This window comes from Typopeltis vanoorti, chromosome 2 (assembly GCF_054136105.1).
Source record: "Typopeltis vanoorti isolate ZY-2024b chromosome 2, IOZ_Tvanoo_1.0, whole genome shotgun sequence".
Lineage (NCBI taxonomy): Eukaryota > Metazoa > Arthropoda > Arachnida > Uropygi > Thelyphonidae > Typopeltis > Typopeltis vanoorti.
In genome coordinates, this window is record NC_143550.1 from 167,920,481 (window position 1) to 167,948,158 (window position 27,678).

At 34.7% G+C, this 27,678-nt stretch overlaps 2 protein-coding genes across 2 annotated transcripts in view; both read left to right on the plus strand.

The window, feature by feature from the left end:
* Positions 1-1,664: 1,664 nt before the first annotated feature.
* The window catches only part of LOC150109628 (pfs47 receptor-like), an 85,597-nt gene continuing 59,583 nt past the window's right edge, over positions 1,665-27,678 (plus strand). The window contains exons 1-4 of the mRNA XM_090402801.1: positions 1,665-1,809; positions 3,923-4,143; positions 9,037-9,380; positions 9,930-10,014. Of these exons, the coding sequence (XP_090258927.1) occupies positions 1,797-1,809; positions 3,923-4,143; positions 9,037-9,380; positions 9,930-10,014 (663 nt within the window). The 5' untranslated portion in view covers positions 1,665-1,796. The remainder of the gene's footprint in view (positions 1,810-3,922; positions 4,144-9,036; positions 9,381-9,929; positions 10,015-27,678) is intronic.
* On the plus strand, positions 9,396-27,477 carry LOC150109629 (pfs47 receptor-like). The gene is made up of 3 exons (XM_090413870.1): positions 9,396-10,099; positions 23,192-23,403; positions 25,015-27,477. Exons 1-3 carry the CDS (start codon positions 10,090-10,092, stop codon positions 25,261-25,263), a joined length of 471 nt encoding a protein of 156 aa, XP_090269996.1. The 5' UTR covers positions 9,396-10,089; the 3' UTR covers positions 25,264-27,477.

Sequence of the window (27,678 nt, forward strand, 5' to 3'; positions counted from 1 at the left end):
AAAAAAAGAAAAGAAAAAAAAGTGCAATTAGTAGTTGATTTCTGGTTTTTTCCCCCCCAATATATCATTTTATCATTCTTCCAACCGTCCTACAGTGCCATCTATGTTGACTTTGATTCTTTCGGTTACATTTACAAATTTTCATACCTGCATGTTTTATGACTTTATCAGAAAATAGCTATAACGCAATATGACGATCAGAACACTGCAACTCCATTACATATGGATTAAGTATAAGTGAAAGAAAGATAAATTTTCCCCAATCATCATCTTATATAGATATTATATGTATGCACTGTACCTACGATAGTAGAGTAAGAACAGCTACTTAAGTTTGAAAATGGCTGAAAGCAGTCAATTGCAGGCAAAGAGATTGTCGACATCTCCTCAGTGGGGACATCTAGTGGCATTTAATTCTGGAAGTTTGCATATTGGGTTTTCAAGAGCTAATGAACTACTTCAAAATGACAGGGTAACAACTTTGGGTCATTGATTTGTCGAGCAAAGATTTGTTATAAAGAAAGAAAGATTAGAAAAAAATCTAATCAAAAGTAAAATTTTAAGCATTTCTTTTTAAAATTTTATTTTTTTTATTTATGAAAAATAAATATTAAATAAAAATTAAAATAAATTGTCTAATACAATTTATTTTAATTAAATTAGAAATTCTCGAATAGAAACAGTTATCCGTAACTGTGACAATCATACTGTCGTAATGGAAAAGCTTTTAATGATTCAGACTGATGACCACATTAGTTGGTACCCTTAAGCCAAGCTATTCAGAATAACTTTTAAGTTTACGAAAATTCTTCAAAATTTTTCGTTTGCGTAACTGAATAAATAAATGCTTTATTCACATCATTTGGGGCCGCACATATATGACTGCTTAAAAAGAATAAGCAGCCATTCTTTTTACCTCCTAGATCATTAATGCCTTAAGAATATCAAACGTTGAGTGCTACACGAACACGACAGACTTAGTGATGTCTACCACCATCAGTTATAAATGCAGATCCATGTCTTCTATAATTAGCGGATAAAATATGAAATTGTCACAGACTTTGATTTTTGGGGAATTATATAAAACTGAGAATTATTTTTCGAAACAATGTTTATTTATTTATTTAGAAATAAATGTCTGAAATTTACATTTATATTAGAATTATGTAGCATATTACTCTAATTAATCGATTATTAACCAACGCACTCTAGTGGTAAATAAAGTAAATACCAAAAATATATCATTTAATGTATACGTAATATTTTAAGTGGAAAAATTGTTTAATATATTAGAATTATATAGCATATTACTCCAACCAATCCATTATTAACCAACGCCCTCTAGTGGTAGATAAGGTAAATACCAAAAATATATCATTTAATGCATACGTAATATTTTAAGTCGACAAATTGTTTAATATATTAGAATTATGTAGCATAATTCTAATATATTTAATATAATTTAGTGTATACGTAATATTTTAAGTCAACACATTATTTAATTTTTAATGAATTGAACTTATAATTTTGGCAACATTTTAAGGATCTGTAACATTCTTTTGTATGCTTGAAAACTTTAGGTTGGAGATAAATGTGTTTGTGAACTATGACCCCTTTGTGATCAGATAACTTTTACGGTACCACTGATAACCTCGTTACTGGTATGATCTGGAGAAACTGATAAGCTCCTGTTCAACGTAAGCGAACACCTATCGACATACGGATATACTTGGTGTGCAACAGCAGATCTTCCTTTTAGATCATCCATACGACTAGACTGGTGTTACTTGATTAAGATGTTTCATGCAGGTGAGTACAAATAATAATGAGTGATTATTATGTTATTATATGATAGTTATTATAATTCATCATATGCAAGTGCGTAAACTTGACAATGAATGAGTTTCTCGGAGCCTATCTAAGATTTGAGAACTTACATTAGCTCCAACGAAGTCTCTGAGGGACCTCACAAAAATTGCCAAGGAGTCAAAAGGCTAACCCAAAACTTATTGCAGTTAAAGTGGGACAAAACTCGAAGTTACGATGCTGAATACTTAATCTAAACATGAACACTAGATAAAACTACTCGTACGATATTATTTGTTTTTGTTTTTAGTTCTTCCATTAAGCTAAAATTATATGGTATCGTATATGAGTGATGAAAATGTACGCGTACTCAAATCTAATTTCTATTTCCAGTTTAAGTTTATGATCATCTTTTGCTGTTTTGGTCACATGATGTAATTTATCATCAGCTGTTTGTTTCCCATAGCAACATTCCTTTCTCTAGTTGAGTACGCCTACCTAGTAGTTATTTGGTTAGGCACATTTATGTCTTGGAAATTTTTTTTTTATCCCGTTCCCATCCACGAAAAGTTATTAGTAAACTTCTACTACATTTTGTACTATGGGTGAGCTAAGAATTTTTACTCCCGTTTTTTTTATTAATTTTTTTATTTCTTTTAAATTTTTTATTTATTTTTTTACGTAATACGGAAACCCTGCTCTAGAGACCGAACATTGAAACTTTTCAAGCCACTTCAGGCCTCCAGTAAGCGGGGATGTCGTCTCACACCAGACAATGAAATTCATCTCCCACCTAAAAATGAATACAATCAGTAAAACACTTAAAAAATAATTTCAAATATTATAAATCCATCCACCTCTCTCTCTTTCTCACTAGGGGGCTCTACGTTCAAAAATTCATTTTTAATTGCCTAACCAGAAAGCTTCTTTCGAAAAGTTTGAATTTTTCTTGAAATGTCTATACCAGTTCAGTATTTTGATGAAACTTAGAGTCATCCTTATATGAAGAGGTTATAAACTGACGTTTTGGATCTAGTAAGTGGAAGCAAAAGATATTCCTAGAAATGTTATAACACAAAGAAGTGAAAAGTATTTTCTTAGAACCAATTGAATACTTCGAATTCGTTACGTAGGCTTACAATTTTTAAACTTTCTTTCAGTCATTTCCTGAGTTAATTAATCTCTGGCGCAGCTTTTGTTGTTGTTTTTTTCTGCAGAAACTCAAGGATTCATCTGTTTTGATAGTCGATAGTTCAGTGAGGATATTCAATGACAGAGACAACAAGAAAACTCAAGAACGATATGACAAATACACATACCAGCCACTGAAAAACTTCGCATGTTTTATAATTTGTTTTATAATTGATAATTGATTAAACAACAGGGATATCTCATATCTCCCCTTTTGAGAAACCAGTTAGCTCTGCTGTTTTCAAAATCGTAGCTCTAGTCCGACGGTCACCTACAATAAGCCCTTTATCGAATTCCAAAAGATCCTTTGTTTTGCCCATTGTGATTAGCGGTACTGATGATTACTGACCAGCAGCATTCTTAAATTCTTGACTGGAACACGTGGTGATGCACGTGACTACGTATTTTGCATATACGCTGCGTGAGTGACGTTTACCTACACCTGCATAAATATTTCATAATTTGATGGCCAGAAATCTAAAACGATCCTTTTCCCATTTCTATATTCTGCATTTTTATAATAGCATCATATCTCAAAACAAAAATGTTGCCAATATGTTTAAAATGTAATTGAAGAATTAAAATGTAATTAAATGCATGTTATTTTCATCCCAGTTAAAAGCATAGAACGACTGATATCATAAACTGGGAAATTAACTGAAACAAATTCAAGATGGGGATTCTTATTCAATCTACCAAATAATAGAAATGCATCCTTTGAGAAATACTTCTAATTTTATTTCTAAAAAATTGCTTTTATAAAGTACATAAAACAACATTTAGTAATACTAAATGTTGGAAGCTATAAACATGCAGTAATAACTTTCGGTTTAGACCAAAATTTTTTTAAAAACTGTTTGATTCAACATAGTTATCTTTTGCAAATATTAATCAGTATTAATTTTTAATTTTTATTTTTATTCAGCTGCTTCCTGTCCAGCTCCGCCTGGTTTTCAATGGGTAACTTGTGCAAGAGGAAATCATCCTTATAATGGCGTGGCCGCAGGCATGGATAGTTCAGGAGAGATGACTTATGTGGGTAGAGCATATTATAATGGCGACATGATTCCTGGTAAAGTAGTTCCTTCACACCACTGCTGTTATATATCGTGGGGTGGAAAAGAACACTGTGTAAAGCAGTATGAAGTAAGTATTGATTGTCTTATGATGTCAACATATTAATTCAATTTATTAAGAAAACAAGTCAATATGTTTTTCATAGAAAGAAAAAAAAAAACTGTTTATGACGTGCTACCCAAAAGTTCCTTGCATGGCCACAAGAGGCGCCTGTAGCTGGCCACTTGGGGTTTCTTTCTGAATTAGTCTGTTGAACGCCACTATTAATCTTGTATTATTTTCAATAAATGTCATTTAATTGCCCAGCTATTGATTGGCATTTTGCAATTCAAAAATTCTATCAAATTACTGCATAGTATGTGAAGATATATATATATATATATATATATATATATATATATATATATATATATGAAAGTAATTTTTTAACTTGGGGATATTGTATATTAGGATTACCAAGTAATTTTATAAGCTTGATTATTTAACTCCTAATCCCAAGTATGCAAACAATTAAGTTTGCGCCTGAAACATAGTTCAAGTCTAAAGATGGTACAACACCAGGGCAACTCATTGAAACATATTATGTTTCAGGCGCAAAGTTAATTGTTTGCATACTTGGGATTAGGAGTTAAATAACCAAGCTTATAAAATTACGTGGTAACCCTAATATAATATATATATATATATATATATATTTCAAAAAATAGATTTAATGACTCCAAGACCGAGATAACATATAAAGATTTTAATGATAAATACTACTAGTTTCGGCATATAGCAGCCTTCTTCAGGTATTTATAAAGGAAAGGAATACTAATACTAATAAACATTGAACTATTTAAACAAACTGGAAATTACAGGTACAAATTGCCTCACATAATCGATACATAAAAACGTTGTATTTTTCAACGAAAAATACAACGTTTATATATATATATATATCTTCAAATTCTTTGTCCTACAACGGACGTCATTCCAGTGCTGACCAACGTCCTCCTGCAACTTCTCTCAGGGGTGATAACTCGTGCTTTCCAGAGATAAGTAATGAGAACAATATCTGTATTGAAGATTTACTGGGTATAATGAAGAGACTAATAAAAGACGTCTCCTCAAGAAATTCGACAGAATACACACAGGTATTTCATATACATAGGTACTTCAAACAAAATAGATGATTTTCCGTCTATCATTATGCATATATAATGTGTGTATGGATTTCACTGTTTATACAGAGTCCAACTTTAAATAAGAACTCGAGCGTATTCTAGACGAGATCAAAATTGACAGTGTTCTCGTAATTTGGAATATGAATATTGACTTGCTGAGGAACAGCGGCTCCTCTCAATATTATCTCGATTTACTTGCTAACAACGCATAAATGTTCTTACAAGAGAATTCAATGATAGTATATCATGCCTAGAATACATATTCGGGACAACTTTTAAGTATAAACAAAATTCAAACTTCATTTCTACGTCAACCTCTAGCAGATCACTTTCCAAATGGTATTAAATTACAATTTCAAGTAGAGCACCGAGATGGTACAACTGAAAACATGCCTTACTCAACAAATGGCTACAGATTATTGAAACATATCTTGAGCATTGGCTCTTAGGAAGTGATAACCACAGAAACAAATACTGATACCTCGTATCATGAATTTGTCAATATATTAAACAGTAATGTACAAGACTCGATCAAAGTTTAAAAAAGTAGACAAAATGAAAGAAACTAAGCCCTAGATTACGCGGAAAGCTACTTAAAAATTAGAGATAAAGTTTATAATTTTTTTTAAAAAAATATCCATACGATCAATATCATGGACACAGCTTCAAGTACTGCAGAAATCTAATACACCATAAATTAAAAGAAAGTAAAAACGAATATTATAGAAATGAATAACTAAAATGCCACGAAAACTCAAGAAAACAATGGAAGTTTGTGAATAAATTAATCATCAAAGACATACATGAGCAAATCCTTCCCGCTTAAATATATTAATGAGAATAGAGATAGTGGAGACAGAGGATTAGCTGAAGAATTCAGTGGTAAGTGACCATTTCACTGACCTTTGCCACGGTCAATGAAAGCATTTGGAAAACTTTGAGGAGTGCAATTCTGAGGGGTGGTTTTAGCATTCACTAAAACCATCCCTCAGAATTGCACTCCCAAAAGAATTGATAAGTCCATATATCTTTTTTCTACTTGTGAAAACGAAATCTAAAGTGTTATAGCATGCCTAAAAAAAACCAAAACTTCAGGATACCATCGCATTAATATCAATATTGTGAAAGAATGTCAAATATATATTACGGACCCTTAATGTACCTTTTTAACTTTTTACCAATGACATGCATTTTCATCGGATTTTAAGTAGGCTGTAATGGTACCAATTTATAAAAAAAGAAAACAAACATGACCTGAAAAATTATAGACCAATCTCTCTTCTACCAATCTTGGTGAAAATATTAGAGAAACTGGTAAAAATAAGCTAAGGAAAGTTTTGAATCAAAATAAATTCTTTATAAAAAATCAATTTGAGTTCAGGCTAAAGCTTAGCAGTGAACATTCTTTGCTGATTTTTACATAGTTTATACCTCATGTTAAATGAAAATTATGATAAATGCTGACTGCTGACTCTTTAACAAATTAGTTCTTCAAATTATAATTTTCAACAAATTAGTTCCGCTCAAATGAACTTAGTTTGGATGTCTCTAAAACTAAATATGTAAATTTTACTTTGCAAAATACAATATGCAAAACTTACTTCTCCGTACCATTATTCTTACATGATTGGAATTATAAAAAAAAATTAAATTGCAACTCCATAGAGATAGAAACTGTCAGTGGAATAACATATTTGGGATTAAAAATTGACAGTAATTTAAGTTGAAAACCGCACTTTACCAATGTCATAAATAAAACGAGAATTAAGTTAAACAGATTTTACTGTTTAAATACATTTCATTATCATCAAATTCTTGATATGTACCCTCAAGGGGGATGTAAGGATATTATGATAATACTACATGAAAAACTTACATCATTACTAACTTCCTATCTACAATTTTCCTCCAAATCAGTCTGTTACCTGTCAAAACTCCAACATGATCAGATCTTATATTTCTATTTTCTAAGGCACTTTTTACTGTATCAATCCACCTATATCTTGGTCTTCCTCTGGGTATTTTTTCCTGCCAACCTGACAGAGAACACTTGTTTTGCTAAATAGATTCTTTTATTTAAATATATTAAAAATATTATATTTTTTATCGATTCAAAGCGCACTACGATATAATATTTTAAGTGATTTCCTAAGGCAGATCAGGAAAAATACAGATATAAAACAATGTTCGGTAAAAACTCATCTTATGGTCTGCCTTTTCTCCTTTATATCCCGGTTGCCAGGTTCCTCTCAGGTTGGTCACTGCATGTCATGTTGGATGGCTTCCTTTCTGGAGTAACCCAAAGCTCTGTACTTTCACGTACTCCCTTCCTCCTGTGCATAAATAACCATCTGTAGTTTTGCTGATGATATCACATTCTCCGTTCCTCTTCTTCATTAGACCAATTATAGCACTCATTCGAATCTTCAGCATTTTCCATAGTCAGTGCTAAAGCTCTGATCGTTCGTCGTCTGTTCTGGGGAGATAGGACACCTTTGTACTTCAATACTACTAAAAGCAGTCGTCTTATTTTCGGTAAGAAATATCGCATTTTCTCTTATTTTTGATAATATTCAGATCTTCGAACATCAGATTTAATTCCCTGAGTTGAATTACATCTCGACTTCCTGGCATTACTACTGGGACCCCTCTAGGGAGTCCTTGGACTCATCGAGGGAGGACATTCTACTACAAACAATCCACCGTCTCCACTACACACAAAGCCATCTGCTGCCCATTCACCAACAGTATTTTTTGTCTGTAAATTGCGTGTGGTCTCCCTGCCCATTTGTTTGTATGAGGAAAACCTGCTACTTCACTATGAGATCGGCTAACTCACCTGAAGTTGAATAAACCCATATAAAGATTCCTCCAGTCACGACGAGAATCGAACTCAAGTCCTTTCCAATCGAAAGGCACAATGTACGATTGTTCTCTCTGCACAACAGAATCTCTTAATAAATGCAAATTCCTTTGCCCGATCTGTTGGACCTGTTGCTTACCAATTGCTTAAAAATTAGAGGTAAGAACGAACCTACTCTTTGTTGATGATGAAAAGTCGTTTTTACAGAATACTTATTTTAGTTTTATATTTATTTATGGGCCAAAAAATTTGCTCCTTTCTCTAAATCTTAAACCTGTTCACGATATTAGACGTACAATATTTTGCAAGCATTCTTGCGTAGGTTATTAATAATAACTTTATTCTGGACGGAAGTTTATTATTATTATTATTTTACTTCCTATTGAGAACTTAACTCTCTTGTTATCTCAGTTTTGATTTTAATAAGACAAGATTGTGATGCAAATGAATGAAAAGAATTGAACATTTTATGTAGAAATGACTCTCGATAAACTTCCTGCAGAATACAAAAACCCAAATGGCTCTATAGTTCATTTTCTGTGATAATTCATGAAACCACTAGATATTCCAAACGCATTTGTTTATGATGTGCTTCCCTATAATTTCTATGCTTGTATTAATAATTGAATTAGCTGACACTAACATTAGCGATTTGAATTGTCTCAATCAAAAATCTAAGTTGACATAACTTAATGATCCCAAATACCAAATTTTCTTATATTCCATTAAGATAAAGTAGAACTGTCAGTTGCGAATACCTGGAGTACAAGTAGAAAGATAGCACAAAACCAAAAGGAACATACAGTGATTATAAAATGCACCTAAACAGAGCTAACCCTGATATTTTACTTTGTTTTTTATATTATTAATGCATTGCTGTTTGTGTTAATTATTATACAGTTGTTAATATGATAAATAATGTTTAATTTTAAGGTATTGACTATACCTGGAGGGGGGCCAGCTAACTGGACCTTTTGCACTGATGGAATGGTGCCTTCGTATGCTATCCAAGGCGGAAGGACGTCTACTGGAGAACCTTTATACATCGGACGTGGCAGTTATCAAGGAGCGACAGTTCCCGGTAAAGTTCACCCCACCCATCGCTGTCTTTACATTCCATACGGAGGAGAAGAACACAGTATCCATTCATATGAAGTACTCATTGGGGGTTATCCTGGACAACCAACACCTGTCATGCCTAGCGTGCCCACTTCTTATCCTTATCCTCAGCCATATCCTCCGCCCACCTACCCAACTCCTACATATCCTTCAGGCTGGTGATGAATAAATAGCTGTACTATTTCAACAGAAAAACGATTGCTGTATGGACTTAAAAAATAAGTGTAATTTTGTTTAATTTAAAAGTACTTCTAGAAATCACTAAGGTGATTAAAAAGTTGTTTTCATTTTATTATAGATTAAATTTTTAAAATAAAGTGTTAATATGTATTATTATCCTTTTCAATTACGTAAGCAATTATTTTTTCAAGGTCATTTTGAAATACGATATGAAATTATAAGGCTATTTATGATGTCAGTTTTACCATGAAAAAACTGAGCATGCGCATTCTTATTCTTTGAGAAGCCGTTGTAGTCATGGCAACGAAATGTCAGTGGCGCGATGGTCACATGCTCAACTTTTGAAGTGAAAGGCAGCAGGTGCAGGAAATCTAGAATATATAACATTTCTTGTTATAAAATTCGAACTGGTATTTTGTGCTTTAACATGATGGCCAATATTTATGTAATTTTGTGAAATATATAAAAATAAATAACCAATTACGTATTTGTGTTCTGATTAAATATAAAACAAAGTTTCACACCAGGGGAATTCCCGTTAAACGCAGTACAGTGCGCAATGATCATGCATCAGTGTTAACGTTCTCGTGCTGGCAGTTTTCGAAGTATCAGGTTTGTTTACGATAAGAGTTGAAGAAAGTGGGTATAAGTGCTCATTTTGAATAGGAGAAAACGTTTTTAGGTAACATGAATTCTGGTGAGTGAAATAATTTATTTTTAATTTGTATTAAGTCAGGGTAATATATCGGTATCCGGTATGATATTCTGTTTACATTATAAGCTGATATTCTATTAGCTTACAAATGTAAACATAACAGTCTCATTTTAGTTTTGTTTGCAGATATACGTTTCCGGTTATTATAAGGAACGACATTTTTATTGTTAGTAATGCTTTTTCCTGATTTGTTACATTTTTGCTTTTTGTATTATGCAAAAATATAATGCTATTGATTATGATCGGATTAATGCTATTGGATTGTGTAGAGGATACATTTTAGTTCTCAACTCAGGAATATTAATTGAATGAAAGAGAGATTTACCTAGTTATCAATTGAATGAAAGAGAGATTTACCTAGTTATCAATTGACAAGTGCCAAATATGTTTAGGCGTATTCACGAAAAACTGTTTTGGTACGAAAGTAAAGTGTTGTTTTTAACTAGGATTTTATTTAAAAGAAAATACTATACTATCACTATTTTGAAATGCTGACATACACTAAAATTAGCAAAGAGAGCATCTTAGTCTTTGGTCACTGCTCTCTTTGCTAATTTTAGTGTATAATAATGTGTTGTTTGAGTTTTAATGTATTCATGGGTACATATACTCTATGCCAAACTTCACAATGCTAAAACGATTTGGCAGCAGGTTTTGGGTGTGTGTGTGTGCGTGCGAATTTCATTATTGTATTTACCAGTTGATAGAAGAAAAAAGTAACAACATAAAAGTTATTTCTTTGTAAAACTCCTGCTTATGCCTCTGCGCTATACTACAGTATTCAATTCCTGAATACGGGCATCTCTTTTTTCAATGTATTTCAGTGTATTCTTCTGTTCCTCCTTTTTTATGTGAATAAAAGTATTTAAACCTGTTAAGACATTACATTATAACCGTGCCTTTCCCACGGTTTCTGTGGGCTTCTAATTGCTATTTTAGTACTTGGGGTTCTATTTGTGTTCTAATTATTTAACATTTCGCATTCCTTTAATCCCCCCCCCCCCACATGTCTTCGTGCTTGCTGTCTGTTCATATTCACCATAGCAGTATGCTAATTGTAAAAGCAATATATTTTTATTCCATTAATGGGAGATTTGAGCGATCGCTCTTCCAAAGAAAGAATAACAGTAAATCTGGTAATGAATCCTGATGCTTTTTTTTTTTTAGCATAAGCACCGTACAAGAATTTTTTTAAAATCTAATTTTACGATCAAATTGCGACTGCTGCACGCTCGTAGCAGAGCGATGCACGCGTGAGTCAGTGTGTTAAATAGGTATAGAATAGGAGCAAGCGAAATTTGGCACTATGGTAATACAACTGTTAGTCGTTTCTACGAGGGGGGGGGGGGAAGGTCTGAGAAACACCTAGAAAAAAAATGATATCAAAGCAACTGATATAACTACTGAAAAAGAGAGCCCAAAGGCTTCATTTTGACGTTTGAATCCAACATTATTTCAAAGCCATAAACTACATGGATTCAATATCCACTTAATTTGAATAATTTTGCGTCGCCGAAGTGAAGTTTTTTGGCTCTTTTTTCAGTAATTCTTGGTGCTTTTTGTGATGTGACACCTTTTTTGGCAACTCGTATGGTAAAGTATAAGTTCTGCGTCACTCCAACCTGAGTATTTTACATCTGGATCTGGCTCCCACTGACGAGACCTCAACAAGGGTCCAAACCGGTCTGGGTAGTGACCCTCCCTCATAATGTATAGCATCATACATGTCCGCTAGGAGATATGTTTATCAATATGGGAAATACTAAGGATAGTGATCAGAGCTTACTCCACCTTTACTACGAGTGGCCATTGTCACGAAAGGTTTGCTTACGCTTAGATTCGCCGAAATTTTTATAGTTTTCATCTATATTCGGCATGAAACTCTTTAGTTTCTCTATTCGGCTTTGAAATAATGTTGGATTCAATATCCACTTAATTTGAATAGTTTATCAGAACTTTCTAGACCCCCCCCCCTTCGTGTGTGTGTGTGTGTGTGTGTGTGTGTGTGTGTTACATTGTACAGCATCCATCATGTAGTGAACTCTAGTATTAATAAACTTGTGTTAGTCATAACAGAAATTTTAAGAGATTTTAGTGTTAATATAATGTTAACATTTTCAAACTGTGGACTGTTGAGAGTTAAGCTTTATGTGAGAACAATCCGAAATGTGTCAAAAGTTAGAGCACGTTAACCCTTTTTGGACTTTTTTTTCTTTTACAAATTGTAATTTGGTTTAGCATAATTTTGACTGAAAAAAATCCGATCGTAACTATGCCCCGTTGCATCGCTGCAATAGATATGGAACAACAATTGGAATGAAGTGATTTGAGTTGCACTTTTTTTTATCCTACTCAGTATAACAAACAAATTACATGCTGAACTACAAAGCTAGAAATTATGATCAACTTAGAACAATATTATTTTTGTTCCCATACTATCAGTTACTTATTGGGAAAAATGTTCAGCAATGCATGGGAATCTTTGAAAAAGTGCTTAAATGAGGCTTTATCTGATGTATCCTAATGTTCGAAGAATAAATAGGTTGGGAATGACCTTATTAAGCAAGAAATCCACAAGAAACAAGAAGATGTGGAAAGAATATCGTGAGAGGGGTTATGAAATATATAAAGCTCAGGCCAAAAAAGTAAAGTATTGCGAGGAAAGCTAAAGTGGGGTATAAGAAGAAATTGGCCATGCAAGTTAAAGGCTATCCAAAAGAATTTTATCGTTATGCCTCAAGCAAAAGAAAGAATATGTGAAAGAATAACTTTATTTAATGCAGATGGTACACGAGTGTCGGAAGCTAAGGAGATTGTTCAGTTAATGAGTGCTCACTTTGCTAAGATATATCAACCAGGTGGATGTAGTATGGTGCATAGTGCTACTGCTACGTTGGATGAAGAGTTAGAGGTTCATGAAAATGAGGTTGAAGAGCTGTTGCATAACCTGGATAAGAATTTGTCTTTAGGATCAAATGGAATATCAGCCCGTTTGGTAAAGGAATGTTCAGCAGAATTGGCTAGGCCTTTCATAGTCTCAGCATCTCAGAGATGCTTAGACTCAGCACACAGAGTCTCAGCTCAGGAATGGAAGGAATGTATGATAGTTCCATTGTACAAGAGTGGTTCAAAAACTGATGTCTAACTACTGAACTATCAGTATCTCTGAAGATTTTAGAGAAGTAGGTAAGAACTCACATACAGAAATGGGTAGACAAAAATTGTGCAAGAAGCAGCATGAGTTTACTAAAGGAAGGTCATGTTTTAGCAGTTTGCTCATATTTTGTAACAATGTTACGACGCTGTTGCATAAACTAGAGAATATGGGATTGGAATATAATCTCTTGACTTTGATCTGGGGATGGTTGACAGACAGATATCAAAATGTGGTATACAGTGGGTGTGAATTTGCCCAGATTTAAGGTAACCAGTGGTGTACCTCAGGGTTCAGTCTTTAGGTCATTGTTCTTCAATCTATACACTAATGACATCAGGCAGAGTATAACATCAGATGTGCAATTGTTTGCCGATGATGTGAAGATAGGCAGGGCAATCAGGGATGCTACTGATATTCAGCACTTACAAAATGATTTCCATAGGCTGGAAATTTGGGCAAAAGAAAATGGCTTTCAGTTTAATGTTAGTTAGTGTAAAGTTATGCAGTTTGGCGTGATTCGAGTTCCAGCAGCGGTATATCATATTTAAGCAGGATTATGCTACAAGAAACTGAGGAGGCAAGGAATGTTGACGTATTGATAGGAATTCGAAGTTCAAAGGTCACATAGCAAAAGTTGCAAATAAACTCGGAGGATAATTGCGATGTTGAAGCGAACCTTGATATGTCAGGATAAAGAAGTCATTTTTTCCTCTTTATAGGGCCTTGATACGACCCCACCTAGATTATTGTGCGCAGATTTGGTCTCCCGGGTTACAAGGGGATAAAGAAGCTGTGGAAAGGATGCAAAGAAGAGCTACAAATATTATATCCGTATTATGGGATTTAGATTATGAGGACGGATTGCAGACTGGTTAACAGGAGAAAGAAGGATGATATGATAGAGGTCTATAAATTTTTGAATGGCTGTTATAGGATATCGTCTTATGAAATTTTTCGTTATATGGAAAGTGAGGAAAGAACGGGGGCATCCATGGAAGTTAAGTTTGTTCACAAGGAGTCCACTAAGGAGTGAGTGGAATAGTTTGCCTTTAGGTTTAGTGAGTGCATGTGGTGTGAATGAATTTAAGGAAAGGTATGATTACTGGTTTGAGTGATTTATAGCCCCCCTCGATGAGTCTTTGACTCCTGGAGGTCTCGGATAACAATAATATTAAAATTTCCCTCCTGCCCCAACCACTCTCGAAATCGGATATGACACGGATAACAAAATAATTCTTATAGATGCATACTTATTTTGGGAAGAGTATCAAAATGTTTTTAAATTTATATTATCTCAAGCTATGATTTATGTAGCTCCTTTTGAAAGTTTTTAATTTTTTTTTTCTCTCAAAAAATGTGAAACTCGAATTTCGATTATTCTTATGAAATGAACATATTTTTTCGTCTCGTCTTTTCGAAATAGAACAGAAACAGACTTAATGAGATCAAACCCACACTCCCTAAATTTGTCTTTTAACAGAAAAAAGTATACAAGAAGAATAATATGCATCGTCGCTTTCTGATATTACTGGTAAGTCGATATGGGAATGCAAAATCAGTACCATCCAAGAGAAAACAAAACACGTCCTGGCACATAAGTAAATTATAAAACTTGTTTTAATAAATTTGTTTTCTATTTATTTCTTGTGCACAGTGTTTATTAGTTCTAAGTTTATGTTTCATTTTTGAAACTCACGCTTGTTTTAGTTTATTTCTCGGTGGTCATTTTTAAACAACTTGAAATAAAACATTTGCGTTAGAATCTTCTATCTGAAATCAAGCGAGGAAACGGTGATAAGGAAACAGAATCTAAAACTAAACTGAAGTTAAAAATAGTGTGGCTGATGGAATTATCATGCAGAATAGGGAGGACATGGGTTATCATTGGATTACTTTTAATATGACCATGGTTAAACTATTAAGGGTTACCGGATTCGTGTACTGTTTTCATCGGTCCTAACAATAACTTGAAATGTCATACTGAAAACAGTACGTATGTGTCCACGACTTGGAGGACCTATGTACTGTTTTCAGTACATAGGTCCTCCACATTGGAACACGTGTGTGTGTGTAATCCAATCTGTAGCCTATGGAAACGGCGTTTGTATCCATAGCGCTAAGCTGGCCAAGGAAAGAGCGTTTTAAGTTCGATTTTAGCAGACGTTGGTAGAAGAATTTTTACTAAGGCTTTCTTCGTTCCATTTCCGAATTAGTTGATCTCTAGTATGGGCCAGTGAGATTTCCATCCCGTAAACTCAAGAAATATAATTAGTGTTAGGGTTAGCGACCACGAGATGATAGTAGTTGTCTGCCATATTCTTCTCCTCGGATGCCAGTTAAGATCACCAAAGTCTTGAGCCTCTTATTCTATAATTAATTATGGGTGGAATTTGTCTGCCCACTGGTCTTTAAAAGTTACTTAGAGCTATTATTTAAAAAAAAACACTTTTCACCATGCATATGTATTGTTGTTATGTTGGAAAGAATAGCACTTGTTGGCTGCATTGTTAAAGAATACTATCTTATCTTAGAGCACATGTTTGGCGCCTTTAGATCTATTAACTTCATCCTTTATCTCATCCACATAGATTATTCGTGTTATGCCTACAAACTATCTATACCAAATTTTATTGCTTCATGCAAACTTCTATTTCAGTAGAAGACCATTAATTAAAACTTCAGATGAGATTCAATAAGTGATTAATAAAAAAACCCGGATATTAGAATGTTGCAAAGCTGCAAAAGAAGAAAGGTAAATAGCAATTTAAAATAAAATGCTCCTTTTTAACAGAGTGGGAGCAAATGAAGTTTTTGAAACTAATGGGTGCGTGGATCTTGATCCACTTATTTCTAATATTTGCATTTATATCTTGATATTAAGAGACATGATCCAGATTATCACATTTTATCATTTTATTATAAGTACAGTACCGTAAAACGTTTATTAAATTTGTTCATTATACAATTATGCTGTTTTTTTTTTTTTAATACTTAGTGTTAGGCAGCCGCCCGTATAAATCTGTATTGCTATCTTTGATTTAGAAATTCCAACTCATAAATAAAATGATAATAAATTGTATATTCTAGCGCAGAGAAGAATGAATATGGAGTGAGTTTTATGATTAAGAAATGTATCTTTAAATCTGTAATAGGGCTGTGGCCCATAAATGAAAGAATGGTACTTATTAAATTAGCCGCGAAGCCTTTTAACATCATAATTATCCAGGTTTATGTCCCTACGACGACTCACACTGATGAAGAAATAGAAGATTTTTATAATAACTTACAAAAATCTATAGAATATGTAAAATCAAATGAGATGCTCGTAGGGATGGGTAACTTGAATGCAAAGGTTGGAGAAGGGGAAGAAAATCCAGTTGTTGGAAAATTTGGATTGGACGAAAGAAATGAAAGAGGTGAGAGATTGATACAATTCTCATTCAAAACAACCTGCGCAGACTATATACTCGTACTTGAACAAACCAAGATAACTCTATAAGAAATCAAATAGATTTTATAATGATTAATGATAATAGATAAAAAAGCAATATAACTAACATTAAAACATACCCAGGTGCTGATATAGGTTCAGAGACCATAACCTTGTTGTGTCTACTTTAAACCAAAAACATTTTTAAAAGCAATCATACTGAAAGGCTTGAACAGCTCTAAACATACCTGACAACATAATGGTGTTTAACTCAGAAATTAGGAAACAATTAGATCATGTAGGATAAAAAACAGAAGACAATATACTTAGCAACACAGGGGGAATTGAAAAAAGATGGTGAAATTTTAGAAGTGCAATTTATATAAGACGGCGAACGAGATTATTCCAAAAATTAAATATAATAAGAAAAAACTCTGGATGACAGAATCAATATTAGAACTTACGAATGAAAGACGAAAAAAGAAAATACACAACAGTATAAAATACTCATTAAAATGATAAAAAATGGATGCAGGAAGGCTAAAGACAAGTGACTAAATTAAAAAATATAAAAGAATTGGACAACAAACACAATAGTAAAGAAATGCATATAAGTCAATCCAGGCTCTGACAAATAAAAAGAAAATTCAATCATAATCTTTGTATAAAAGATCAAAATGGAAAAACACTACTAGAGACACAAGATATCATAAAAAGATGGAAAGAATATGGAAAAGTACTGTTTGACTAATCGTACAAACGCACCAAATATACAAAATATGGATGGTGAAACAACTACGCATGAAGAAATAGAATACACTAAGTCACATGAAAACAGGTAAAACACCAGGCCCAGATCAGATCCCTATCGAATTGTTATTGTTAAAGGAATTAAATGAAAATACAATTAATGATCTAAAGGTTATTTTTAATATCTACGATACAGGATACATCCCTGGTGATCTAAGGAAATCCATCTTTGTCACTATCTCTAACTTTTTGAATGTTCAGAATATAGACTAATAAGTTTAAGCCATGTTACGAAATTACTATTGAGAATAATCCTAGAAAGAATAAAAGGCAGTAGAAATAGAAGACACTCAATCAAGTTTTCAAAAAGACAAAGGTACAAGAGAAGGAATTTTCAATTTGAAAACATTATGCGAAAGAAACCTGGATAACCAGTAAAACATATCTTCGTTTACTCTTATCACCCTGTATTTATTTATTTAGCGTATGGCTCACAAATGAAAAGTTACATTACATTAATCCTTAATATACTGTATATGGACATAGTAATAGACGTATGTACAATAAGAAGACATAATACTGTCATAAAAGACAGACACTCAAGAATAGGCTACAACTGAATATCTAGGTTGATTATCCAGTCGACTGCACTTGGTGTAGCATGGATGAAGTCTGACAGGTTTCCACTGTATGTACATTGGACACATTCTGCTGTAATATGATTGTCTGGCGGGGTGATCCACACTCGCACCTGGGTGAGGCAATCATGCCCCATTTGTCACCGTATATACTATACACTTATCACTCTATATCCCGAAATGTTCCGATGACGATAGCACGATGGAAACGGCTCGCAACTAGTTAACGCCCCCCCCCGTTTTCCATAAAACCCTTCCCCAAAGAAACGCCCTTAATAAAAATATATATGTGTATATATATTATTTAAAAAAAAAAAAAAAACGGGTTTTCAAAATTAATTTCCCACCCTTACCTCACCCCCCACGTTTCCTACCCCCTCCCCTTTTAACAGCTTAACAGCAGAAGTATGCAGAACGAAGACAACCTAACATCCAAACAAGGTATGTGCAAAATCTCTTCCTCTACGAGTCTGCATTTATTTATCTTTAAAATACACCTACAATGCCCTAAGAATTTTCGAGTAAAAAGCCAATCAATGTTTTTAAAATAAAGGACACTCCTAAACGAAAACAGGCAAAAATAACTGTAAAAATAAAATTTTTTTTAAGAGGAGTAACATGGGAATTTCCCAGAACTAATACCTATATATCTTCGTTTTGTTAATTACACCAAAGCATTTGATTCAATAGATCACAAGAAATTAATAGCTGAATCTGAAGATGATCTTCAAACCTTAGTCAGAGAAATTTATAGCAGAAGCTTAGATATGGGATTAATTATTAACCTGAAGAAAACAAAGTGCATGATTATATCAAAAGAACCAATAAATAAGAAACTAAATATAACTGTTAAGCAAAAGAAAATTGAACAGGTTCAGTCTTTTATATACTTGGGACAAATGTGAACAGACAGACAGAAATTCCCTTAAAGAAATTAAAAGAAGGATAGAGATAACAAGCAAAGCCTTCATTCATAATATTGATATGAAAGCTATTCTAACATCCAGAGACATTAACATAGACACAAGGAAAAAATTAATAAAGTGCTATATCTGGTCAAGCCTTCTCTACAACAGCGAAACTTGGACTCTAAATAAAGAAGCAGAGAAAAAATTAGAAGCTTTCGAAATGTGGACCATCAGAAGAATGTTGAAAATACCATGGACAGAGAAAATGAAAAACAAAGATGTTTTAAAGAAAGCAAAAATGAAAAGAACATTAATGGAAATCATTTACAGAACGAAAACGTAAACATTTTGGGCATATAACTAGACAAGAAGGAGTTCAGAAATTAATATTAGAAGGGAAAATGAACGGAAAAGGTGGGGAGGTAGACCCAGGAGAATGTGGGTAGAAGACATTAAGGACTGGACTGGCTTGAATTACCATAAATGTTCCAGAGCAGCAAAAGAAAGAAAGAAAGAAGTTCCGTTACACGGTTGCCAACCTGATTTTAGGGGATGATATTTGAAGAAGAAATAAAATGAAAAAAAAAAAAAACACTTGCATCAAAAATACTTTAAAAGACGTAGGTAGAATTTCTTCTGTCCTAGCTATTCCAACAGATCTCGCGAACTTCACAATGAAGGACCAAAGGGTGTTATTACTGTGGGAGTGATTTCAATGGTTCCAATGTCTTTCATAGTAGCAAAATCCGTCAAGTGTCGATTTCAAGTTAAGATCCCTGGAAATACGACCGGGAAAATGATAAGGATTTCAAATGGTTCTAGCCAAGTCAAACAAAGTGCAACTTTGTTTTATCTGTAAATTAAATTTACCTCTTACTGTGGGACATGCATTTGACTTTTCTGAACAAGATAAAGCTTACATAGACAAAGCCACACACTTTATTGTGTTGATTTATTTGCTCCTAGTCAGAGCTGAAAAAACATTGCTTTGTAGTTTTGTAGACCTCTAAATAACTTCCTTTATCTTCTTTGCACTCCTTTTTCATTAGTAAACAGCGCTATGCAGTCTAACTTAGGGGACAGTGTCTGCTCTCTTTGAGGGTGCAGCAGTAAAACAGTTTCTGGAAACTGGCAGCTAGATAGTGCACGGGAACCGAACTCGATGGTAACGCTTGGAGACTTCTTGATCAGCTTGCGAATAATCCTCTGCTGCTAATGCTTACCTTGCCAGGTCGTGCTTGGAAGGAGACAGGATCAAAGGTATGCAAGGAGCACTGTCCGAGCCACACTTGAACTGGAGTCTGGGCATTCCCTGTGTGTGAGTTATGGTACACAAGTACCTCACCCAAGCCACTTTCCCTTACTCTCATTCCGGAGAATCAACCACCTTACACAAAAGTCGATCATAAAAATATTAGCGCTTTAACTGCGAACAAAAAATCTTTCATAAAAAATAACAAAAAAAAATCTAAAAATAAGAAAATTATAACAAAAAATGGGAACAAATAATGAAAATACTCCCCAGCATACCCAAAGTAACACTAAAAAATTTTACAATAAGAAATACTTCCATATTCATTTCATCAACATTCGAGGCATTAATACAAATATTACTGGCGCACACACATCACCACTTACAGACATCAAAACCGGATCTTTTTCCTAACAGAACCTTAGTTGGCATTCTCCACGACCACAGTCCACCTCAACTGTCCCAACTACATCCTGCATGAGGCATATCGCAAAAAGGGCATAACATGTGCTTTTTTGAAATATGAAAATATCCATTGTCAAAGACTATCCAACTTGGAATCCTCGCTTTTCAATCTGCTCTGACTCAAGATTTCCTTGCCTCACTTTACAGCCTTCATTTGTTGCCTTTACCACTCTCCTGATGCTGACAATCTCGTTGTCCTTTTTGACTACCCATCACTAAAAATGATTTTTTTTATGTAATTACCCAAACTGTGAGATTGTCCTCCTTGGAGACAAGTGTCCATAACATAAACTGACTCTCCTTTTCAAATTCACAGATCAAGCTGGAAGTGAAGCCGAATCATTCGTCATCAGTCATGACCTAAAACAAACAATACACCAACCAGAATACCACACAATTCTCATAATTCTACCAACATTTTTGACATTTTCTTAACAAGCTCTCCCTCCAAATACACCGTGGATGTCTTTTCTCCCCTTGGCAATTCTGATCATAATCTTAGTCTACTTCTCTACAGTTCGTCGTCCTCCCAGTCAATCTCGCTTCGTACCCTGTAGAACTATAATTGTGCCAACAGGAATGACCTCCGGAATTTTTATGCCACTTTTCCACGATCAGATTACTGCTTTCGCTCTCATAATCCAAGCACCTGCACTGAACTAGTAATCGAAATAATTCTCACTGGAATGAGATCCTTCATTCCCCATTTCACTGCAAACACCAGACCTATATCCAAGCCCTGCTTCTAAAAAAAATGTGCCTCTGCTGTCCTTGATAAAAACGCAACTTATGTTCAGTGATAAAATTAAAAATCCAGTTTCTCATTCAGCTTACACAATAGCCGGAAATGTAAAAAGTTAACGATTCCAAAGTAGACTTCATGAAGAATGAAATGCAATAAACTTGCCTCCTGCTCAACTGACAGTGAAACAATCTGATCCTTTGCTAAGGCCGGTAACCTCGCTCGGGGAAGAAGGGGGGGGACCTCTCGATATCAGTTTTTCCCCCTCCAACTCCCGCCTGGACAACCACAGCAAATCACCTTGTTCAATTTCACAAATTTCCCACAGCATGTGGGCAATTTGTTCCACAAAGTGCCCACTTTGTGGAACTTTTTCCAAAAAGACATCGGAAAAACCCTCATTAATTTTGATACTAATAACACCCCTGGTTCAAACGGTATTCCTCTGGTTGTGCTCAAGACTTGTACTCCAGAATTGACACCCATTCTGTATCGTCAATATAAACTATCATATTCTTACTGGCTTCTGCCCAACAGCATGGAAGCAAGCCTGTTCCCAAAGAGAGACAAAAGTCAGCCATCTAACTATCGAGACATTGCTCTCATCTCGGTAGTTTCAAAACTGATGGAGAAGGTTATCAACAACCAGCTTCTTCCTTACCTGGAGACTCGTTAGTTAATTAGCGATCACCAATATTGATTCCACCATTCTCGTTCCACAGCCGACTTCATAGCTAATCTCATTCACCCTTTGGACACAAGCCGTGTAAAGATTTGGAGAAACTCATGTTATCGCTCTCGATATTTCTAAGGCATCTGATTGTGTCTGGTTCAGAGGCCTCCCGAACAGGTTACCATGTATGGTCTCCCTCCTTAGCTCTGATTGGATCGCCATCTTCCTCACTGGTCGTTCATTGTGTCATGCTGAATGGCTTCCTGTCATGAGATTTCCCCATATGGAAATCTCATGACAGAGCTGAAGTGCCCCAGAGTTCTCTGCTCTCTCTCTCTCTCTCTCTCTCTCTCACACACACTTCCTCCTTTGCATCGATGACCTCCTTTCTCTGACTTCAAATCCTATTCACAGCTTTGACGATGACAGCACTCTTCATCACTGAATAAACCCTGCAGTGTCCTAATATTAGAAGTCTCGAGATTATCCATAACCAGTGACTTGAATACTCACCTCCTCAAATGGGGTGAAGACAATTTAGTAAATTTCAATGACAAAAAAAATGCAAACATGTCTTATTACCCGCAAGAAAAATCTTCTCTTATTTTTGATAATGTTTCTTTTCAAGATCAACTTTCTCTACTTAGGTTGACTGTCCCATCCGGTTTAATTTGGCAAAAACATATACGTCCGCTCTCAATATTACTTCTCTTCCTCTCAATTTCTAATAGTTTATAAGTGTCAGATCCGACCAACTTTGGAGTCCTGTTACCACAGGAACATTTTGAATTTTATTTTGCCATTGAAATTTACTAAGTTGTCTTCACTCCATTTCAGGATTTTGAGGAGGTCGGGTGTTAGGGAAGAAACTTTAATATGAGGTTTTAGTTTTCTATTTTGAACATCTCTCTCTTTCGTTTTCTGCCAGTCAGATGCCATTTTTCTAGAATATTATTTCAAAGATACAGAAATGCTAATAATAATGTTCAACACAAAATGCGAATAACTCATATTGCACTGTAATGTATGACTGTTAAGTGATCCTTACATTTCTTTCAGGTACTTCTAAAGAAGGTGTTGTTTGGAAAGAAGTGGAGTCCAACGTGATTCCTACCAATGCCTTAATAGCTGGTGGAATCGGTAAAGATGTAGTACATGTAGGAAGGCGTCTTCACAGTGGGCGTATGATACCAGGGAGGGTGGTTCCCTTGGACAAGAGCTGCTACATTGCCAGTGGTGGTCAAGAATTTAGATACAAGAAAAAATACGAGGTAGGAATCGAATGTTTTTACCTTCATTTAGAGAAGTTATTTGCAGGTATACATCTTGTAAAAAGTATTACTGTATTGTTTTGGATAATCGCTTCAGACAATAGGTGTATTACTCCTATATATTTCGCTCAATACGAGGGTGGGTTGAAAAGTGTCCTGCCTGACAATAAAAAAACGAATTCATCATTACAAAATTACTTTTATTTTTCAACATAAACTCCCTTAAGGCTAATACATTTATTCCAGCCATGCTCTAGCGCCATTATCCCATCCCTGTAGTAGTTCTCAGTAAGATTTGCAAAATACCCCTCTATATCTGCAATTATCTCTCGATTCGAAAAAAAACGCTGACCAGCGAGGAAGAGTTTTTTAGTTTTCGGAAGAGATAGAAGTCAGAGGGAGCCAAATCTGGGGAATAGGGTGGATGTTGCAACAATTCATAGTGCAGATCCCTTAATTTTCCCATTGCCAAAACACCTTTGTGGGCAGGACAATGCACTGATGAAAGATGATTTTTTTTTCTTCTGCAAACCGGGTCTTTTCTCACGAATTTTTTTCGTCAAGTCTGGTTAAAAGATCGGAATAATATTCCCCGGTTATTGTTTTACACTTTTCAAGATAATTAATAAACATGCCTTTAGCATCCCCAAACACCAATGCCATAATCTTTCTTGCTGATGGAACCGACTTTGTCTTCTTTGGCGCTGAACAACCTGCTTCTGTCCACTGTTTTGACCGCTATTTGAATTATAGTGTGTAATGGTGAATCCAAGTCTCATCCATAGTAATAAAGCGACGCACAAAATCATTTTTATTCTTGTTAAAACGCTCCAAGCACTGTTCAGAGATTTTCAGGTAAGTGCGTTTTTGATCTGCTGTGAGCAAGCGCGGGATCCATCTTGCGCAAAGCTTTATCATTTGCAGTTCTTCATGCACGGTCTTTTGAAATGGCCATAGTCTCAGGAATTTCACGCACTTTGACTAGCCGGACATCCAATATTATATCGTGCACTTGATCAATGATTTCTGGTATTGTTACACTTTTGACGTCCTACACGTGGATCATCTTCAAGGCTGGTACGGCCACGTTTAAACTCTGCAGCCCATTTCTTAATTGTCGAAATCGAAGGAGAAGATCGCCCACAAACTTTTTTGAACTTCGAATGAATTTCTTTTGGCATTACATGAATTTTAAGCCTCAGGATACTCAATTTTATCCATTTCAAGGGATACAGACAACACTTTGGTTTCCGACAGCTGTATAAACAAACTACATGATAAAATGACTTGCAATTTCACATGGATGCATATAGCAGATGTACCAACTTATAAAAAAATAATCTTGCCGGTAGTATTACCATCTAATTGAGTCCGAGAACCTTTCAGATCACACTCGTATATCATCAGCTTCCTTCAAGAGAAGAATTGATAACGACATGCCTTATGACTCGTTCTTGTATTCATAATTTAAATGTTGTTGCCAAATCTTCTGAACGAAATTACGAGTAATAAATTATATTTGATTATCTCCAATACGTGTGAAGCTTATTTAAAATACTATATTATTAGGGTATAAACGATCGTTTAAATTTAAAATCTTTTCCCCTTTAGGTTCTGTGCATTAACAATGTCGAACGCCTGACATGGAAAGATTTTTCTGCTGGTGAAGTGCTTTGTGGTGCTGTTCAAGGAGGCGGGACGAAAGACGAGCCCTTGTATATTGGACGAGTCACGATGGGCCCCGCGTGGCTCGTTGGGAAAGTGCAAGCAAGCGATGGCATCCTTAGGGTTGCTTATGCGTGCAATGAATACTTGCACTACACCTACGAACTTCTGGTGTACAGCGAGTCGCTTTCTTGATCAGAACGGTATACTCTTTCAAATTACGTTTTTTTTTTTGTTTATTTATTTATTACCACCATTATAAGCGCTGTAAAGGAATCAATTCGTTGAAGTCGTTCTGTGTTGTTTGTTCTTATAATGGATTTCTTTCACATGACAGTGCAATACTGGTTCACGAACAATGCTAAATGTTTATATTCTTGTTTGATCCTTTATCCAAGTGCATGCAAGCAAAGTTTACACGTGAAGTATCTTCACGATTGTATACAGAGGCTGATAATTTGACATCAGTTGCCTTAGTATCCAATAATGTAAAGCACACTTCTTGTTCGTCCATAATCCTAAGCATTAAAGGAGGGTCACTTTCCAAACCGTTCCGACATTTATTGAGGTATGTCAAATTGCGGAGATACCTCTTTAAAAAGTCGTGCGAACTTTCAGATCACTCAATGAGTGACCCAAAGAATTATTTAACTCATTACTGGTTCTATTCGGTTACAAGCTCACCTTGCCAGCATAACTCTCAGCACTGGCTCCCAGCAGCAGGTCTACCCTACCACCGAGAAGAGCCACTCATACCAGAGGGAAAAGCATTTATCGAGGCGCCCGTGAGAACTCCACTCCATCAGACTTTCCACATCCGCGGTAAAAACTGCATCAGTGGGACCATATCCAGGTTTATTGAGATCTCATCAGTGGGCCAGTTCTAGGAAGATACTTAGTTCGAATTAATATAAGGCCATACATTTTCCATATCAGAAAGGTGTGTTCCATTATTAAAATACTCTGGATCGGAGATAGTTGTACAAAGCTATCTCTGATAGCTTTGTAGAACGAGAAACTCATAAGAAGCCGTGCAATGCCAGATAATTGCAGTACTTCGGATTGCCTCTCCCCTTCCCCCATACGCACCCTTTGCGGACAGTCTGGAATCTTTCGGGCTTCACATATTGGTCATTAAATGTTTCTTTAAAAGCTAAAGAGCTTCATATTATATATAGGCCACAGTCAACAAACTACAGTACATCACTACGGAATAGCCACCCGAAGCTTCTACATACCTGACATGATAAACAAACTGCCATTACGACAGAAACTTAGAGGCATACAGAGAGCTGAAACAGGTGCTATATAAATATTACAGCGAGGCTGAAAATTAGAGAGAAATTACACACACACATTCTCTCTCTCTCTCTTACAAAAACCAATAAGAAACCTCCCTTTCAAACACCCTTACAAGGACACAAACATGCGATATCTAAAGCCAAAACCCAGGACCGTCGCCATTAAATCACGCCCTGAGGCAAACAATTAAATATCCCCCCCTGATGAATTATAAAACAAAAATATAAGAAAATCTCCAATTGCTATTTTGTTTTCATTAGAAGAGAAACATTAATACAAAATGGTTACACAATAATATTAATTAAATGTTTGCTCTACTGGGATATCGCACAATAAAACTTTATAAGCTCTTCTAAATTTAAATTTTAAGCTAAGTCCTCCTCCATCGATATAGTTGCTACACTAACTAATCTTTCTTGGGTCACTGCTGTTCGCAAGTAATTTCTAATCAGTTTAAGCATGGAAAAACTTCTTTCCGCATTTGCCGCTAACAGGAATCGTTAGTGTAGCATTAGGCCTTACCCTAATATGAATGAACTAGCGCCCATATTAAGCCGTGCGTGAGGCAGGCTGCCTCTATGCTACACCCTGTCGACGGTACCTCCCCCCCCCCGTTAACATGCAATAGGAATGCATGTTAACAGAAAAGAAACTGATAATGTAAACAGAAAAGCATGTTAACAGAAAAGAAACTGATAATGTAAATTGTAAATCAAAATAAACTGTAAATAGAAATTGGGAAAAAAAATAATACTACTGATTTAAAAAAACAAAAAAAAAAACAACAGCTATGTTAAAAGTGAAATTAATCCATTCTGCATTCCCTACTGATAACAAAAGAGAATTTAAATTTAATTTGTGAATTAAAATGAACTACAGATTGAAATATAAATGTAAATAATAAAATGCAGAAAAACTGATCTATTTGTGTATAAAATTATTCTACAACAAATATCGTTAATAGGCAAATCATCTCTCTCTTAATATATTAAATGAATCATTGTAAATATGTATCTGAAAAAAATGTAAATACATTTTTGGTATTATATTTAAATAAAATATTTCTAGTGAACAAAAATGTAATAGTAATACTTCAATTATATATTTGCAAATGTTATGTATATGTGAAGAGGATATAAACTTTGTAAAAAAATTTTTTCTTAATATTATTATTATATACGCTTAACACCCACACGCCTAAAAACACTAATATACAAAGCACTATGCCAACATCTAATAAGATACGCTATAACAACGTATGCTTTCTGTACACACTACAAACTACATAGATTAATGTCGCTACAGTAC